At 32.4% G+C, this 20749-nt stretch overlaps 1 protein-coding gene and 1 pseudogene across 1 annotated transcript; one reads left to right on the top strand and one right to left on the bottom strand.

Moving 5' to 3' along the window:
• Positions 1–5987: 5987 nt before the first annotated feature.
• Positions 5988–6473, top strand: LOC141690836 (zinc finger protein ZAT12-like). The gene has a single exon (XM_074495597.1). The coding sequence runs from the start codon at positions 5988–5990 to the stop codon at positions 6471–6473; it is 486 nt and encodes a 161-aa protein (XP_074351698.1).
• A 1156-nt stretch (positions 6474–7629) lies between these two features.
• On the bottom strand, positions 7630–9470 carry LOC141690837 (cytochrome P450 81Q32-like; annotated as a pseudogene).
• Positions 9471–20749: the final 11279 nt, after the last annotated feature.

Genomic DNA, 20749 nt, shown 5'->3' on the forward strand with positions numbered 1-20749 from the left:
GTTGAGAGTGCTTCATTATCATACTGGCGGATTGTCTCCAGGTAGCACATGTGCATTTCATGTTTCTTATTGGCTCTGAATCTTCTAAGGAAGGCTCCTCTGAATTCTTTCCAGGAGTGAATGCTTCTTGATGGAATCCTGCTGAACCATTTTTGAGCCCCCCCTTTGAGGGTCGAGGCGAAGAATCTGGATTTGGTTAAGTCGTTGTAATAATATATCTGAGCTATCTGTTCAAAGTAGTTGAGGTGCTCTTCCGGATCCCCCAATCCATCGAAAGAGTCGAAGTTGTAGTGTTTGAGATTTTTCTGCCGAGGGATGGCTTCTAGGGAGTGGCTGAAGGGCGTGAGGGTCTCCCCAACTTCCAACCCGGAATCTTTCTCCATTTTTCTCTGGAGCTCATAAATCATGTCTTTAAGATCCTTCTGGCCCTCCTCTTCGTCGTCAGAAATGAGCTCGGGGGTAGGGTCCCTCCGAGTTCTCTTGCCTCTTGTTTTAGCTAGGAGCCTCTCCTCCTCCAGCTGCATTCTTTTCTAAATTTTTTGCTCCAGCTTTGCCTCTTCTTCCTTTCTTATCTGTTCTCTGATTTCTTCTAACTTTTTCTTTCTGGTTGCTTCTGTCTCCTTCTTACTAGGCTCTTTCTGACTCTTTTTTGCCTTAGCCCCAATTCGGTCGAAGACAGATCTCCTGGATTGCTGAGAATCCCCGGACTCTTCTTGCTCATATTCTATCTGGAGCCGGGATTGTTCATCTTTGTAGAGCTTGATTGCTTCAGCAAGTTCATGGCTTGTTAGGTTAGCCATGTGTTCCTCTGCAACCGGAACATTGGTGTACTTGTATTGATTGAGTTCTATGACATTTCTGGCATCCCGGGGTGTTACTAGCCTTTCCAAGACCGGGGTGTGTTGTGTCAATGGTTGCTCCTGGAGGGTCTCTCGATCTCCCCCAGGTTCATGAGCCTGAGAGTGGTCCTGATCCTGGACCTGGGTACTGGCGGAGGGCCTACCGGCCGTACTCTTTCCTGCTCTTGCCATTACCAAAATTGTACAAACAACTGACCAAGATTTGAGGCTACAAATGTGGATCTGAGGTTGCTTTTTTGAAGATTACAAAAAATTTCCAGAATAACAGCAAGCAAACTTTCTGGGTTTTGCTAACAATAATACTAAACAAGAACAGCAGGCTCTTGAACACAAAAGAAAATATGCAAGCTAAAACAGTTCTGGGTTTTAAAATTATCAAGACTATTAAACCCCAGACTTCAAGACTATCAAGATTATCAAACCCTAAATAACCAAAATTTAACAAACAAGAGCGGGCTCACACAAACATGGCCTAAATCAATGAGCTCACACAAACGTGGCTAAAATGAACATTCATATTCAAGAAGGGTTATGGTTGCTTGTGTTCTTACAGGCTTAAAAGTGTACTCTCTTAAGAGTTTGCTGATGAAGATGAATCCAGGGGCACCGAGACCCAAGGATGGAGCGCCTTCCTTCTAGCGCCAAATGATAACTCCGGTGAGCGGGCGGCTCCGTCCGAAGCCGTTCCTGGACCTTCTGGGTATAAGTGAGGTGTAGCTGCTGGTTGGGCGCCTGCAAAACAACACCGGAAGGGGGGTTTGGCTCCCACGGCGCCTCCGGTGTAAGAATAAGAACAGGGTTTTGGAGAAGATGAAGATGTATGTCTGTGAATAGAAAGGTTGTTGTGTGTGTGTATGGATATGAGAGAGTGAGTATGAAAGAGTGCGAATATTTTTCTAACCCCCAAACCCTTCAGCCTTGGGGGTATATATAGCCCAAGGGTAGGGTTTAGGGGTTGTTACCTCTAAATCAGGGCCGTTGGATCTTGGGAGCAGAGGACGCCTAGCTTGGGTGGATTGCTTACACGTGTCCAGGGGGACCACCTCTGGAGTGTCCTAACGGCCTTCTGACACGCGCCGTGCTTGTCTGGTGTGTTGGTTGTTGATAGCTGTCATAGTCACGTGCCCACGTACCCTTCCTTGGCGGGTTGTGGGATGTGCATGTGTTTGCTGGGACCTCCCCAATGGTGGTTTTAGCCCGGATCCGGATTCGGGTATGCAGGCGGATCCGGATCCGGGTCGTAGGATAGACCCGGGCCTGATCTCTCCATTTGATTGTTCTGGGAGAGGGGGGTCCTGATCCATCGATCGAGCCTAGTATACCTTAGATCCAGGTTGATTCTTAGCCGGGTCTCTTATACCCTATCACTCGATCTATTTTTCCTTTAATAATTTATTAAGGTTGTCCTTTAGCAATATTGTTTATTTGATTTAACCACATGAACAGAAAAACAATACATACATAATTACAAAAACACTAATAAACAAAATTAGATACATGATACAATACACTAAGAAACAGAGGATTAACGATATACACTCTTAATTAGAGATAAAATACAAGAAACACTATTACATACATAATACACTCATGTTTAGAGACAACAAAAATAACAAGGCATTACCTGAGAGTGGATTGAAAATCGAAAATTAGGGCTTCCCAAAATATAATCAGTGTTTGGAGATGATTGTAATTAACTACTCCAAGTAACTTGATAGATAATGGAGAACGATTTCAGCTTAAATTTCTTTAGGTTTTTGTTTGTAACTAGTATGGCTTAACAGAAAGAGAGTGGGTAATTGACTAATTGGGGGTATTTGGGTATAACGGGGTACTGGGGGTATCGTGATAATATTTTACAATTTATTTATATATTTTTTAAATGCATTTTATATGGCTGTTTTAAGTAACACATACATATATGGTTGATCTTTTTACGACCGCTTAAAAAGGACAGACGTATATGTAATTTAACAGACATATAAAATATTTTTTTCCGACTGTTAAGGTCCAACAGACGTATAAGCATCTCTTTTTATAATATATACGTATGTGAAAATTAAAACTGATGCATAAAATATTTTATGTGTCTGTTCCGCCTATAACAGACGTATATGAAGAGACACGTATAACAGTTTTTGTACTAGTGTGAATTAAAAAAGGAAGACGTTTGAAATGATTGTGAGAAAAATATTTGTGATGCTTACATGATGTGAGTGTGCAGTTTGGTAAGCTAACCCAAGACTACAGAATAGTAGAAAAGCAAAAAACATAGCATGAAAGAGGAAGGTCACAATCTGAACCTAGCTTAATTCTAAAACAAAATGCTGATTTGCCGCGTAAATTCAGTTTGCGTGACATGTTTTAATACCTAAATTATCATGCTTACGTCCGCGATTGTGTAGGAAAATTCATGTATCAGGCAACGCCAACCCACTCTATCAGTGATCACTTTGTATTTATTTATCAAAATGACACATGTACTTTGAATGTAAAATGACACCTACTATACATGTACTTTGAATGTAAAATGACACCTACTATTCAAGTTTCCGTTTTTCTGCGGTGCCCATTTGCACACATTAAACACAAATTTCTATAAATTTAACTTATTTTGATTGACCATTTTTTCTTAATAATGATGAATACACCAATCAAAACATTTTAAATTTTATAAATTTTAATACTTAGCATGTACTCATAAGCACACACCATACAAACCCTTCAAGTTTATCCCCGTTGTACAATTAATATTCGTGCCCTTATCAAGATCTTTCTTGAAAAACAAGTAATGTGGTTGAATATTTGGACTTTTATGATCTTAGACTTTGAAAAACAAGTAATGTGGTTGAATATTTGGACTTTCATGATCTTAGACTTTGAAGGAGGCTTTTATTAATTTTATATTACCCAGTAGGCCGTAAGTTTACATAAAAATTTAGAATTAATTTCACTTTTCAATCCCCACCTTTCATTTAAAATCAAAATAATATATCTATTTTGTAAAACATAATTTGCAACCCTTAACTTTCAGTACTAACTTCAACAGCATCCCTTCCTGTTATAAAACTGAAATTGAGATGTTAATATTAATAACTAAAATTTTAAATCAATAAAATATTTATTTTAATGCATATTTTACATGAAAAAAAATTATATCCCCTCCGTCGATTCTTTACATTAGTGACGGAAGATCAACACGCATTTTAAAACTTCTATAAAGTATGGTTTCCTAAATAATTTTAAATATTTTTTCTTTTAAAAAAAATATAATATTTAAATTTTTATATAGAAAAAGAAAATTCTAAAAATAAATTATAAAATTATATTTTATAGTAGCCTTAATGTGTGCCAAGTATGAGAAAAAAGTAAGTAAAAAATCATGGAATAGCTATTTTCCATTAGTAATACTCTAAATTAATCATTATGCTAAATACTTAAAATATATTTATCAAGTATAATATATGTTTTTAAATTTGAACATAACGTTTCTAAATTTATTTATATTTTAAAATTTTAAAAATTATACTGAGTAAAATATAAAATAATTGATATTAATATTATATTTATAATTTGAAATTTTAACTTTTAGTTTAATTTTGAAAAAAATAAAATTAATATTTAAATATTTTGCTGAAATTCAATTTTACCCTTCAAAATATAAATATTTTTAACAAAATGATTAAAGGGATGCATATTGTATTGATGCCGAAAGTTAGGGGTTGCAATTTTAAAGTAAATATATAGTTTTGTTATTAAATGAAAGATAGGGGTTACAAAATGCAATTAAGTCTCAAAAATTTATCAAAAGAGTGATCCAGATGTTTGGATATATGACGGGATACAAGCTAGGTAGGTAGTAGCAGCAGGTAGTAATGGATTATTTCTTGTCTTTTATTCGATTCTCACTCACCAAAATGAAGATGCATCGCGTTAAAATAAGGATTAATAAGAATGTGAGTTAAATAATATATATTTTAAGAAATAGAATTGTATAGAAGAAATGTGATCTTATTCGGCACAATTAAATTATTAATCTAAACACACTAATCTATATATATACTAAATTATAATAATCGGTATAGGGGTATAATTTGATATATGTCATTTTTGGTTGGTTTAGTTATTCTCAGTCATGATCGTCGAATCTTCTTAATAAAATGATCAGGATTATTAGATTCAAATACTAAAAAAATATACACTACTCAAGTTCTCAGTTCGAATCCTGACAATAACAAATATTTATAATATTATTTGTATTTTGTACACAACTCAAGTTCTTATGTTCAAATTTCGCCAACAACAAATATTTATATTATTATTTATACGCAACTCAAATTCCCAATTTCAAATTTCGGTAACAACAAATTTTTATATTATCATTTATAAATATACGAATAAAGCTAATAGTTCAAATCTTATCAATCACACACTATATAATCTTAACTAAAAATATAATTTTATTATAATTATAATAGTATAAATATTAAAATCTATAAAATACTAACAAGTACATATACATGGCATGGGCTGTAAAATTAGTAGCCTTCAACATCAAGATTGCTATTTTTCATTATAGTACGTGAACCGAACACAAATGTTAATTTTATAAATTTCAAAAAAATTATTGGGACATATAAATTCAATAATTACCTTTTTGAACAAATCAATCTCTAGACAATCTTAAAAACGCAAGTTTCCTTAGAAAGAGAGAGTACATGAAAATGAAATCCGTATGTGTGAGTATCCTAATTTATTTATGCGTAATGCACGTGGTCCGTAAAATTACCCAAAAAAACTTCTTTTGTTTAGGGAAGACTGAACAGGTCCCCTCCGTTGATGCTACAAAAAAGTTGGCTCAAGTGGGGTTTAGTAAAGTCAAATCATCTCAGCTTGTTCTCACCAAGTTGACCCGTTACTCGCTCTCTCACGTTGCCTTTAGCTGACTTGTATCCAAATGGACCAAATCACTTTCACAACACACAAACATTACCACTAATCACATACGTACTCGACACTTATAAATATCAAACACAACTGCACACAACTTACCAAACATTCACATTTCATTCAACACAAACAACATAAGCCAAAGCAAATACTACAGTTCAATTCATATTCACTAAGATGACAATGAAGAGAAGTAGAGATAGTGAAGCAAGACAAGTCCAGGAAGGAGACATGGCTAAATGGCTCAACCTTCTCTCCGAAATTGGAAAATCTGATATTCTTCCTACAGGCCGTGTTTTCGAATGCAAAACATGTAATCGGCAGTTCACATCGTTCCAGGCGCTAGGCGGTCACTGTGCTAGTCACAAGAGGCCTAAGTTAATGACAGGAGATCTTATTAAAAATGTTGTTGCCGTAAAGCCAAAGACACACGAGTGCTCAATATGCGGAGTTGAGTTTGCGTTAGGCCAGGCGCTTGGTGGACACATGAGACGACATCGAGCACAAATGGAGCCTAATTCAAGTGCTACAACTATTAGTGCTGTTGAAACGTTTGTCACGTCGATGCCTGTTTTCAAGAAGAGTAGTAGTAGTTGTAAAAGAGCCTGGGTTTTGGATCTCAACTTGATGCCATACGATAATTATCTCAAGTTAGGATTGTAAATAGCTTGAATTCTAGACTTTGATCTGGGCAATTTCTTGTTTCATTATTCTTTTCTATCTTAATTCTTGTATTTAGTAGGAAAAAGATACTTTCAATATTTGTACATGATATACTTGGTTGCTGATATTAGATTATCCCCTCTGATGTTCATATAAATGTTCTTGAAAAATTGATTGAATCATTCGAAACTGATTGTTCTGGTTAGCGACTTCTTAATTTTGTCATTGCTTCTGTCAACAGAAAAATTAAAAAAAAAACAGCATAAAATGATCATTAGTAGTTGACAGTATCAGTTGGATAATTCTTGGAAAAAATTACTCTTGCAAAGAATGTATTGATCAGTTCTGGGTCAAATCTATTCTTTCATTCTGCTCCATACCTCAGAATTATTTATTCTATGTTCAAAAAATTATACAGATGAATGACAGAAGGTATATTTTCTTTTAAAACATTCTAATGAAGTTCTTTTAGTCTAACTGAACTTTTTCAAATTCAAACTGAATCATTGGTTCAATTGTGCGCGGTGATTAATTTCAAAAATCGAGAGTATACTGTTCTACAAAACGGCAGGGAAGATACATTGCACATAAGTTGTTTGTGGAGAAGTTGAAGTTAGACTCTTCAAGCCGAAGGGCTAAAACGTGTTTGCGCGGCGGCCATTGTTTTGAAAGTCGTAACGTGCTGCCTATAGTTTACTATAGGAAGTGCATGGATAAAAATGACGTCGTTGACGCATCCAAAAAGTTAACGTTTGTCCTTACCTTTTCAGGTATTATACTTTTGTTTTCCCTGAACTTACAAAGGTTTCAAATATTTGCTGTTAGAAATGTAGTATTGGGGTAAACGCGGCTGAACCAAAAATCCGCAGTGATAGGGAAAATGTAGCTGAACCAAAACTCTGTATACTCTGAGACTAAAGTACTAAAAAGAAAATTTCACTGAATTTTTAAATTTAGCTGGGGCTGAATTTTTGTGCACTTATAAGTTATAACTCAATCTTAGTCAGCTATATAAGTATCTCTTCATCCATTGTCAACAACCAACAGGTCTAGATAAGTGTACAGACAAACTGAAGTTTTGCAATCTTCAACACATTTATTTAATTAGACGGAAAAAACAAGGAAGGAAAGTACTCTGCATAAAGAAAGGTCCTAGCTAGTTCTCTATAGCGTCAAACAGAACTTTGTTTATGATATCGCGGCTTCTGCACATAGCTTCAAGTGGCACGAGTTTAGACATAATAATTCCTCTTCCTTTTGCTAAATCAACCTTCTTCTCACTAATCCTCTCCCACTCAAAACATTGTTTTAACGAGGCTAAAGTCAAGCCCACTACACGCTGGGCCAGTCCAGCTCCAGGGCAAGACCTTCTGCCCATACCGAATGGCATCAACTTGTATGCCTCCGATACTTTATATTCAAACCTCTCTGGCTTAAAACTTGTAGGATCATCCCACACCTTTTCATCCCTGTGTATTAACCAATACCATTGTGCCTCGTGGCACATCATATCCTCCGACGATACAATCAGCTGATGCCTCATGTGGCACTAACAACGGTGCTGCAGGAAATAATCGGAAAGTCTCTGAAATAACATTTTCTAGATAAGGCAATTTAGATAAATCTGATTCCTCCACCAAATGGTCATGTCCGAGAACAGCGTCTATTTCATCTCTAGCTTTTTTTAACGCATCAGGATTATTGAGCAAAAGAGACATCGCCCATTCAATTGTCACTGCTGATGTGTCTGTTCCAGCAAGTATCATAAGCTGCATCAGTAAATCATATTACAAATCAAGACTAGCAATTCATATAGCCGTCCGATGATATCTTTTCATTCAAAAATGGGATTATAGATAAGTGAATAACAAAATTTATTCCAAATATCTTTCTAGCTTATATCTCGTTAGTTACCTGAGCAGATTCTGTTTGAGCAACATGCCAAAAATATTAGTAACTTGTTAGTAGTTATTTTAGTACATTATCTGGAAGACTGGAACACATAGTTTGATATCAAATTGGCCTGGTCTTAAAAGCTAAAATACATTATGGTGACAACAAGTATTACTTATAAATTGACTAATTTATTTTATGTTGAAATTTTTAATGATAATCATGTCACTGGTTAAGTTATTAGTAGCTGTGTGACTGTGATATGTAAATGGAGGAATGAGAGTGGTTAGCGATACTTACGGTCATAAGGCCCTTGATGATGGTATCAGAGTAGTAATCAGGTTCTGATTTCTGCAGTGACAGCAAATGGTCTACCATGGAGTTCCGACTCTGATCACGACGGTGTTTATCAATAATATCTTCTAAAATCTTGTCCCTTTCCTTACTCAGAGTCATTACTTCCTTCTCATAACCATCATAGTCAATCCACCTCAAAAGTGGCACAAAATCTGCAGCATGTGAAACTCCTCCTTGTGAAAGCACCTTCAATATTATTTCTCTTGCATGCATTGTTTCTGCTTTATTATCCACATCTTCTCCAAAATGTTTATCTCTTCCGATCATCCTCATTATGATATTTAATGACAACTCATTCAAGTTTGATTTTATCTCCACTTTTGAAAATTCATGTGTCGAGTTTTTGGATAATTTTCGTAACAGTTGGTTCACTTCATCACGACGAACAGGCAAAAACATGTTGAGTCGGGTGGTTGAAAAGATTTCTAGAGTAGCTAGCTTGCGAAGATTTCGCCAGTGATCACCATACGGGGATAGGGACATAGTTGTGTTGTTGTAGCCTATGTGCTCTCCTATAATGAGGTAAGGGCGGTTTGCAAGAATTATGTCATTTTTAGTGAAACATTCTTCTGCAGCAGAAGGAGAGGACACAACAACCATAAGGCGTGATCCAAAATGGAGTAAAAAAATTGGACCAAGTTTTTTAGAGAGGTCATCAAAGGTTCTATGGAGCAAGGGTTTGCCTGTGAGGAGGTACAGGTGGCCTAACAACGGAAATTTTATTTTTGGGCTAGGTGGTAAACGATGTGTTTTTTATTTGAAATGATATATTAATGCCAGAACAATGAATAAAAGGGGAAGAGACGCATATACTAAAAGTTGCAAATTTGCTTCCATGATATTTTTTTGGAAGTAAGCTTGGATACTTCAAAGTTCAAACTATTGATTGAGATTTAACTTTACATATATATCAACATAGATGAGACTAGGCGTCGAAAATCATTGTCCGGAGCTTACGTAAGTTGTTGATAGTATTGTCATGATACTGTTATGATAACTTTGTAACTGTTAGTTTCTAATACCACGACTTTTCATAAAATAGTTATACTTAAATATTCAGCTAAACTCCAAATTTAATCCATAATAAGAATAAGTTTATAGTTTTTCATAAAATTCTAAAATCCGAGACAGAAATAAAATCATCTAAGCTGAAAATAAAGCAAATCCTGGGAGACGCAACTCCAATACAAACATAATCACTAAAATATTATTCCAAATCAAGCTCAAATCAAGTCCACCTTTAAGATGTCCCAAAAGCTAAGCACCTGAAAATTTGTGAGTAATGAGCCAAGAGCCCAGCAAGAAAACAGTTCTACACTAGTGGATCAAGTATCATAATTTTATAAAATAAAAATCATTTTCCGAAATCCATATGACATAAGATATAAAATTCCACAGCTCGCTAAGGCCACAAATACCTGGTGACACAATATCAAAAGTTCATAATTTATGTCAATAATGCGCCCCTTACTAAGGTATCATAGAGTGTGCGCTCCCGAAGGTATCATAAGTAGCACTCCCTAGTAAGGTATCAAAGACTAGTTCCGGAACTATACGCAATTACTAACTGGTTCATAAGTCAGAGCTCACTGGGAATTCTTATTTCTAAAACAAGGTATTTGATCCATAAATTTTAAAACAAAAGTAATGCAAAAATATTTAAAAGGTTTTAAAATAAAATAAAGTGCGAAGAGTTAACTTACCTTAGCTGCAAAAATGGTGATCCAAAATATTGCCAAAAAAATCCTAAGTTTCAATTAATCAAACCAATTAAAATTAATAAATAATCCATATATAATGGTAAGGCGTAAAAAATATTACTTCAATTTTTATATAGGCTATACAGTGCTAAACCATACTAGTTAAGAAATAACATATACCATTTTGATAATTCTGAACAATAAATAAGAAAAGAAAGTACTTAATACACTTTAGTACAAAATTATATTTTAGTAACATGCAATTTACAAAATCATATAATAGTTTGAAATTAAAAATATATCAATTCAACTAAAACATAAAATCGTGCATCATTGTTCCAAAATAATTGAAATCACATATAAATAATGTATTGTATTTCATGTATAAATCATTAATAAAAAAATTATTTTCTTATGCATAAAAATCTTAAGACTTTCTAAGTATATATATATATATAGAGATCCATTTACATAATATTATATTTACTATCTAATATACAAAAATTTTAATGACATAAGAATGCATATTTAATACAACTATAACTTTGGTAGCACATGAAAATTTATACGACCAATGTCAAAAAAAATGAAAACAATAAATATCTTTTAGGAAAGATTATATTAATAATTAATTTGAAAGTAATATCATTGACATATTTGTTCAAAGAATATAAACAAAAACATGCTCTATAAAATAAGGAGTATGTTTAACCATAGCTAAAAAGTAAACATTATAGTTCAAATGTATAGTAAAAATATAGATGTATAGTAAAAATATAGAATTATATATAAAACATGTACGTATGCTGAAAAAGAAAAATTAGAATAAAACATACCTTGATAGAAGATTGCTGTGCAAACAAAAATGAACCTGATACAAGTCTATTTATTTAGAAATTTGTTAAAACCCACTCCTAGGTTTGTGGGTAGTTTTCACCCCACTACTTTTGAACTCACCTACACATTATCTTTATAAGAGTAGTTTTTGACTAAGTAAAATATTTAAAGATAAAGTATACTTAATTCTATAGATATTTATAACCAAATACATTATTTTGTAATGTATTAAATAAAATCTACATATATAACATGTGAATCATACTATTTTGTAAACTATACATATAAGAAAATATTATTTTTTTATCAAAATAAATAATTTAAAATTCCAAAGACAGGTATATATTTGTAACGAAAAATCCGGGTTATCACATAGTTGGGTTTGGTCATTGCCCATGTATCTGAAACAACATGCCGAATTTAGTGACGTATGCAATGACAATCTATTAACATCTGTCTTTTTTCACAATGTTATCTCAATAATTAGGAATTATCGATATATTCTAATGTTTACTAGCACTAACATTTACATATTACTTAAAATGCCCTTCTCTATTTTTCTCTCCTTAATCATTTGTTTACCCTTTTTGGTCATACAAAATTCAAATACATGATTCATTTTAATAATCCAACTCAGTTACAACTCATGGATTTATCTGATTTCAATTTATCAATACAAACAATATTATATTTAGCGGATACTCCATATTCACTATCTATGGGTTCCGGATACTCCATATTCACTATCCAACATATTTGAATTAATTCAACATGGACTGGTAACTACCAATATGACAGCAATCACAGTTATTCTGCAAAGAATAAAAGGAATGTCTGATCACATTTATCATCACAATTATCATCGAATGTATTTCAATTTCCTTGATTGTAGAGCTACATGATTCTGCCGATTCTTCTTTGATTCTTCTTTGTAAACATAATTCTTCATCGCACAATTTGTTGCACACCACACCACATCATACATACAATCTATAGTATGTATAATACTGAATTTTCAATATATTCTTAATATTTAGTAGCACTAGCTTTTACAATTTACTTAAAATGTCCTTCTCTATTTTCCTCTCCTTAATAAGAGTAAATAGTCATATAAATTATTTATTAGCAAATTACGCCCTGCAAAAATATAGATATAGTTCTAATTGATTCTTTTTATGATTTACAAAATCATTAATCCAAATAATATCATACATGTCCATAATTCATGCTATAATTGATTCTTTTATGATTAGAAAATCACTAATTTATTATTTGAATCATGGACACAATTATTAAGTGCCGATTTTTCTATACATACATCAATTCCTCCCACTAATTATGTCTCAATCACATATATAAACCATGTTCATCCTTTCACACAAAATCACATCTTCCTACTAACAGTTAGCAACCACTACACAAACGTAATAATACTCAACTATTTCTGATTTTCTATTTTCTCATAGTTTTTTATGTATCTATCATGTAGTTAAAAGTTGAATTGATTCGAACTAATTCGTTGAATATACTATTTTCTAGATTTTTAGCAACAATGTTCGATCAACTATATTCTCTCGACCTCTCTAGAACCACTTGGAAAATTAAAGCAAGAGTAACTCGAATGTGGTTTTCGGTTCCAAACTCTTCTACCACAATCGATGTCATCAAGAGATATAACCTCATTCTGCTGGATGATAGTGTAAAATCTATATTTTTTTTACTTATAATAGTTACATAAATTATATTTAAATATCAATCTGTTTATAAAACGTTTGCTATGTTTAACCACTTCTTCACCATTGTTTGTTTATGTAGGATTGTCATGTACATGCTTACATCTATCCAGATTACTGGAAAAATGCATTCTGATAAGATAGTGGAGGGTGGCGTATATGTATTTTCTAATTTTTACACCAAAAAAGCTCTTGGAACACTAAAACATGTTTCCTCTAGGTTAATAATTAATTTCTCACATACGATAACTGTAGATCCTGTTGATGATCACGATGTTATGATATCTACCCATAAATTTGAATTTGTGGATCTGAGTGAATTATTGTTGTTGCACAAGCAAACGGTGGTACAGAATTTCCAGAATTTGCAACAGGTTTTGAGGACACGATCTTTTTTTTAAAATTTTCAAGTAATTTTTTTTCACGCAAAGTGTCTAACGTCAAGATTGATTGTAGATATTATGGGAGTATTAGAGAGTTTTGAGGAGCTTTCCAAGATTGATATTAAGTTTGGTCAAAGAGACATTGTCCATTTTCAGATTACGGATGGAAGGTATTAATTTTCTTGGTTCTTTCTGATTATTGTTTGTGTACATATATTTAATATTACTTTCCATATTGTATGTTTACTATTACTTCATCTATTATTTTATTCTAGACATTCCTCCAAAGTTACCGTGTAGGGTAATCTTGCAATTGCAATTGATGTACGTTATAAAGAGATTCCAAAAGAAGAGCGAGTGATTGTCATATTGACCACTACCAAACTTAAGATTTTTCATAGTTAGTTAATTTTTAATGAACTAACCTCTTTATTAATAAAACTATCAAAAATATTGCAGCAATGAAGCTTAATTTTCAAATTTTCTTGGTTGCAGCCTCTGTTCAGATTAGCACTATACCTGCTTCGAAAATTTATCTAAACCTGGACCATGATGTCGTTTTTAAGATGAGACAGAGGTTCACATTTGAGTAATTATGGCACTTTTATATGTATTTATTCTCAATACCAAAATTATTATATGTACTTCATTTCTCGAATTAGACTCCGTGAAGAAGGTTGTGTTCCTTCGAGAAAAGCTATATCATCATCAACTCAATTCGAAGGGTCAATTTATCATACTATTCATACTATCACGCTAAAAGAATTTAGTGATAAAACTGCAACTGATTTTTTGAAGGTATTAATTAATTATTTGCTTTACACAATTTTACTAACTATATATGTATAGAAATTTGAGTTTATTTTTTTTCTACTGCCTCCAGACAATTTTATTCATCATATGTTAATCATTTTTAGATGATTTTCCTATACAAAGTGAAAGTTAATAATGTGGAGGAGAGTGTCGGCTGATGGTACCGTAGCTGCAGCAAGATGGATTTCTCTAGAGAAGTCACAAAATTGGAAAGAAAATATAAATGCTCCACATGCAATCAAAACAATCATGTTCCTAAAAAAAGGTTGTATAATTGTAAACTAAATCAGTTTACAGTTATATGAAACTTCAAAAAATCACATAAGTTCTTAATCATTTTTTTTTAATGTTTAGGTTCAAAAATTTTCTACTTGTAGAAGACTCTACAGAAGCGTTTAATTTCGTCCTCTATGACTGTGCTGTAAAATGGCTGGTGGGTAAAATAGTAACAAAACTTATTGCCGAGGGTTTCGAGGTATGCCAATTTGTTATTATGGTATCTTTGTTTTAAATTCAACTTTTAATTTCTATTTATAATAAATTTATCAGAATCAATTATTTTTTAGGATTCAGGACACATCCTCCGCATATTAAGACTATTGCAGGGAAAGAGATTACACTCCGAATTCAGCTCAATGATGATAACATCATCCTCAATAGTTCAATTTACTATGCAATTGATGCTTATGATACTAATGGCTCCACATCTTCCATGTCTGCAAATACAGTGGCCTCTGAAATTTCAAACTCAGTAAATATAAGTCTTATTGTAATGCTCAGATTTCATCATATGATCCTTAAACTATTTATTTTTTATATCTCATATCATTCATAATTGATGATTCAGTGACTATATTTTTTACAGTCTGATGTGGTAGAAATTACGGACCATGGACATACTCCAGGATCCGCTAGGTCTACCAGCAAGAAAATAAAATTGGTAAGCAGTTTGTTATTATTTTACCACATATAAAAGTGATAACCTTGACACTTTTCTGATATATAGTTCAGTGATAAACCTGAATTCTAATTACACCCATTTGTTTCTTTTTTAGGATAGGTAAATGTCCATTTTTGCCTGGATCTTTGTTCTGAATGTATAGGGTGATCATGGCATTTCCAGTTTTTTGTCATTTTAGTCGTACCAATCCATTTTTATTATTATTGCCCAAACACTTTTAAGTGTAATGTTTCCATATTTTGCATTTTTGCTTTAAAACAAAATCAAGAGATTCGACAAATTTAATGACTATTAGTGTAACGACTCTTTTGTTTCAGGGGTTTTGTATGGTCGGAGTGTCAAAGTTTATACATATTATATTTAATGGTTGTCGCGTAAAAAATTTTAACTAAGAATTTCTCCCATTGGACAGGCTCTTATAAGTTATAACCATAGGTACTTTAACTTTGGATGTCTCACTTTTGGAAGATTAGTCATATGAGTTCACTCATCTATCAACGTAATTATCAAATTTGATATAAATTAATGATCTAATATGATGATCAAGTAATAGTTTTAACCTATATATTTGATGATCTTAATATAACCATGATGATCAAGTAAGTGTCTACTTAGACACTACTGGAAATATGTGCAATCAACACCAAATAATATATGTTGGATATTCTACTAGAACAGATACTGTACTATTAGATTACTAAAAATTGATACAAACAAAACTCTGTTACAATAAAAGCAAAGGAGACAATAACCAGAAGGAGCTAATTTATTCCAACACCAACTTAACCAAAACAAAAGATTGTATAATTTTGTGCATCCACCATATTCTACAAAATCCAAAAATTTAAAGATCAGATTAAAACAGGTGCTCATGGTTGGTACGTTTATGTAAGTTAACGAATACTGAAACACTACAAATAAGTTAAGAACTAACAACAAGTGATTTCTACACAGGGGTAAACTCTTTTTCTTTTCTTTTTAAGAATATTAGGATCTCTTTTATTTACAGAATTTATGGAGCACTTAATACACTTCAAATAAAACTATGGTAGTTGAAATAAGAAAGTTATCCTATAATCTGACATCTTGCAAGAAGATTCTTCGGAAAAATCGTTAGCTCAACATTAGTCTATTTACCTGATGGTTGTCCATTGACGAACACTTGCAAAGTATGGCCAGCTGACATAATAGTAAGAATATGATCTTTTCCATGCTTGAGGAACCATTCATTCGATGTTATATTCATGATGGAGAGAACAGAGTAAGATCATAAAATTAGTTTAAAATAGATATTTCAAAAGACACGATAATGATTAATATCAGTAGACGATAATACTTACTATATAAGGTACCACAAATAATCTGAGGAATCTATGATGAGATTTAACTGCTCATACAACCCCCATTTTTCTAGAGTATCACCCTCATCAGCAGTTGGAGCTTCTTCGGTGAAAGATTGTCAGTGGAAACCTGAACTAACATGAAGCATCTTCATATGAGCACCGTGGAAACCTAACTGTAAATATTATTATTTGGGGTGATATTCGCTGAAGGATTGCTATACAATATTTATATGTTTGGGTTTATAACCTTTAAATATAAGGACAGAATGACAAAAATCATTTTCCATAATGTCTGTCATTACAAATCATAAATGATGCAGACATAGTTAATATTTAAACAAAAGGAATGTCGGCTTGGATTATTTCTCCGATACATATAATTGAATAAATATAACAATTATTATTTTTATTTTAATTACTGTAGGAAGTACAATCAAACTAATCATCTGACCATATGGAATATGACAGATTTCTGGAGTGGATACATGGACCTTGGTCCACCGTCCAAAATTTGTCCGCAATAATGAATCATGCACCTTATCAATTTATCGAGACCTTTATAGAATTACAAGCAACTATTATTTAAGTAATCTACATTTATATATCACTTCTCCTATTATAAAGTTCTTATTTATCTATCTACCATTTACTGCATAAATAGAAAAATTGTTCAAATATGCTGGGAAGATCCTCAAGGATTTCACCATTATTATTTTCCTAATGCCAGTTTCTTACATGAATTAGAGAACATGCTAATTACGTTAGAGATTGGTTACAACCATTCTCAGCAGCGAGAGAAGCATGAGAAGTCGTTTACAAGTTTAAACGAAGACCAACTTCAGGCATATACTTCTATGCTCAGCAGTGTCGCAAATAATATTGGTGGCGTGTTTTTTGTATATGCTTCAAGTGGCCGTGGGAAGACATTTATCTGGAAAACACTCTGTTGCAGACTACGTAGTTTAGGAAATAATGTAATTCACGTGGCCTACTCTTGAATTGCAGCTACGTTTCTTCCAGGAGGCAAAACCGCTCATTGCAGATTTCACATTCCGCTAAAAATTGACCAGTGCTTGGTTGCAGGTATTAAACATGGCTTAAAGATTGGAGAGTTAATTAACAAACCAAGAAGTAATGAAGAATATAAAGAATGATGCATAGGATAAATATGGGGAAAATAGTTGACAAGTCATAGTGATAATATGTTGCGGTTTAGCAGTCTGAAATCTTGGAAAAAATGCAGCTTAACAGTTAACAAAATTGCATAAGAACAAGCGTACATTGCTTTAAAAACTATAAGGAAGACTGCTGACAAATATTCAGAATCAAAATAGTAAACTGCAACTAAGTAGTAGCAAAATCAGGCCAAAATGGTAAAAAAAAACAAAGCATAAACAAGGATTACCAAATACTACTCAACAACTACTATATCAAAAGTTACTTCATCTGCCAGCAAACTAAGAACAACTACATCGTTAACTTTCAGTTCATTTTCTCACACAAATTTGTTCCAGCCGGCCGAGAACCTTCTCTTTCCATTAGTCACGTTAATTCCAGTATTCCAAATTTGTCCAAATCTTCTACGATAAGATGCAGGGTCCCATCAATTTACTACAACATTATTGTTTCCAATTCATAATTTTGGGTATTTAAGAATCTTCCACTATTGTCCACACTAAAAATAATAAATTGAAAACTTACCAATTCGTTATAGTGTGTACCCACATGAGATTTTATAAGAGTAAATGCAACTTCTTCAATAATGTTTTCGCTCATTTCCTCTAGTCTATCTTCGATATTGTCGTCTCCATCACTATTATCAATAATATCAAGATTATCTATGTGATTGTATTCGGTCTCAATATCATGACCATCTTTTTCATCACTAATTTGGACAATTATATCATTATTTACTTTTTCTCCTTCTTCTGATATTATTTTTGTGTAATCTATGTCATCCACGTTTGAAAATATAGTAATAAGATACATTATGCTTCATTATATTATTATAATGATATATTAAATTGTGTAAAAACTTATAAAGTAGTTGAATATTCTTTTTTCCGCATATCTTTCATAAACCAATGCCCAGGTGTAATATCAAGTCTCAAAGATATTAAATCATATTCCACCTCCATCCCATCGCTCCTGTAAATTCTCATCCTGGCTTCATGATTTCCATCAATCGTGATTAAAAAGGTATCACGTCTCTGTAGACTATATTGCTTGAAGATTTTCCCACTTTTCCAATACCCTGTGTCTTTTTTATACGATACTGGAAAAATAGTATCTCCGCAACGTATTGTATTCGCGTTGGAAAGCATATGATCATAAAATAGACGAACTAGCATTGGTGGAATCTGTCTGGTAACAATAGTTTAGAAGACATTGTAGTACATATTTTTGAAATAGTAAATTAAAAAAATAATGTATGTACCAAGTCAGCTTACAATTTCTTTGTAATGCCACGTATGCAAGTGCATTACATGTAAAAAAGATGCAGTCATATCTTCAGTTCCTGTTCAACAAATATATACTTAAAAAGAATCATAGATGTAACATTAATAATCTATTCTCATATAATGAATATTATTATAACTAATAACGCACAAAAGGCCAAACATTACCTAATGACATTTCATGTGGTCGAATATCATCACTTTTGAACAGACAAACATGAACCAGGTGTTCGTCCAATGAAATAAGTGAATCGAACACAAGAATGTCAAATATTTCCACTCTACTATACCTCACGATTTGTTTCCATCCATTACCAAAATAACAATCATTGTGGGATTTTTCAATTTTAACTTCCCAGGTTTTATACAGAAAACACAATTGTATTATGTCCCCGTCTTTCCATTGTCCATATAATTCTGACATTTTTTTCGGAAGTAGCTGTATCAGTAAAATAATCAAAAAGTTAAACATTTATAACACAAAAAAGATATAAGAAAACATGTATGTATCAACCAACCATTTTACTTATCCATGGGCCAATATCAGATGGGCGGATAGTATGGTCGTAAAAACTTAATTCCCTTCCAAGTACGCTAAAAAAATACCGCATCCTCGCCTTTTCATCCTCCAAATCATCCAAATTGAGAATGAACTCTTTTTTTTTATATTATTAAGTATATTCACACAATTTTGTGAATCACAACCAGAATAATCTATTGTCAGACCAGATGAATTTTATATCTCAATAAAGAAATTTTCACCTCTAATATAATTCAACAATACCGTATACATTTGTCGGACATTATGTCTTTATATAAAAATTCAAATCCAAGTAATTTTTTATTATCACTATCATAAAATCCTTCACAATTAATTCCTCCTCTGCAAATAAGAAAGATTTGTCGAGGAAGTTTGGCACAAAATTCCATGGCGAATGGTTTTAGTACTCCATGTCATCAATATATACGAAAACAATCAATTTCATATTTATATTAATTGCCAACGACTCTATATTGAGTATTGTATTACATACCAATGAACCAAAAGAGTTATGTTCACAAATTCTGACTAAGAAGCTTTTCCTCTTAGCTTTAAGGCCTTCTTTTGTGCTTCATAAGCGACCTTGCAAAATTTGATAATATTGAAATCATTACGTAATTTTCAAAAAATATGTCAAAACTAGGCTAACTAGGCTAACTTTTTATTCATCAAAACATCAACTTGGAGTATAATGTAGAGGTTAAATATCACAAGCAATGTATAAATTATAAGTAATAAAATAATTTGACATTACTTAGCAAAAGATTGTTATGTAAATCATATTAAAATATAAATAATAATACACAACACATTATACTATAACTCTCCAAAAGTGGTGATGTAGAATATATGTGTTTTTGTACTTTCAAACTAAGTACAAACTAACCTTCATCATTTTTGAACGAGAGAGATGGTACAGTGTTAAACTGTGACTTGCAACAAGAGCCGATACGATGATATTTTATATTAATAGAACTTATAATCTAAGATCATTTTACAATGCATCTTGGTTTTTGTAGGATTTTTTTACATTGTATCTTTCGAATTTATGCAGCTTACTTAATTGTTGCAATGATTTTCAATCTAATTAAATTAATATTTTTATGAAGATTTTACCAAGATCGATATATATATATATATATATATATATATATTTATTTAAATAGGTTTTTTTTAACATATTGGACATTTTTTGGTAAAATAAGACAACTAATATATTTATGAATAATACATTTTTCATATATTTAGCTTACTTA

Source organism: Apium graveolens, chromosome 10, assembly GCF_009905375.1.
Source record: "Apium graveolens cultivar Ventura chromosome 10, ASM990537v1, whole genome shotgun sequence".
Taxonomy (NCBI): domain Eukaryota; kingdom Viridiplantae; phylum Streptophyta; class Magnoliopsida; order Apiales; family Apiaceae; genus Apium; species Apium graveolens.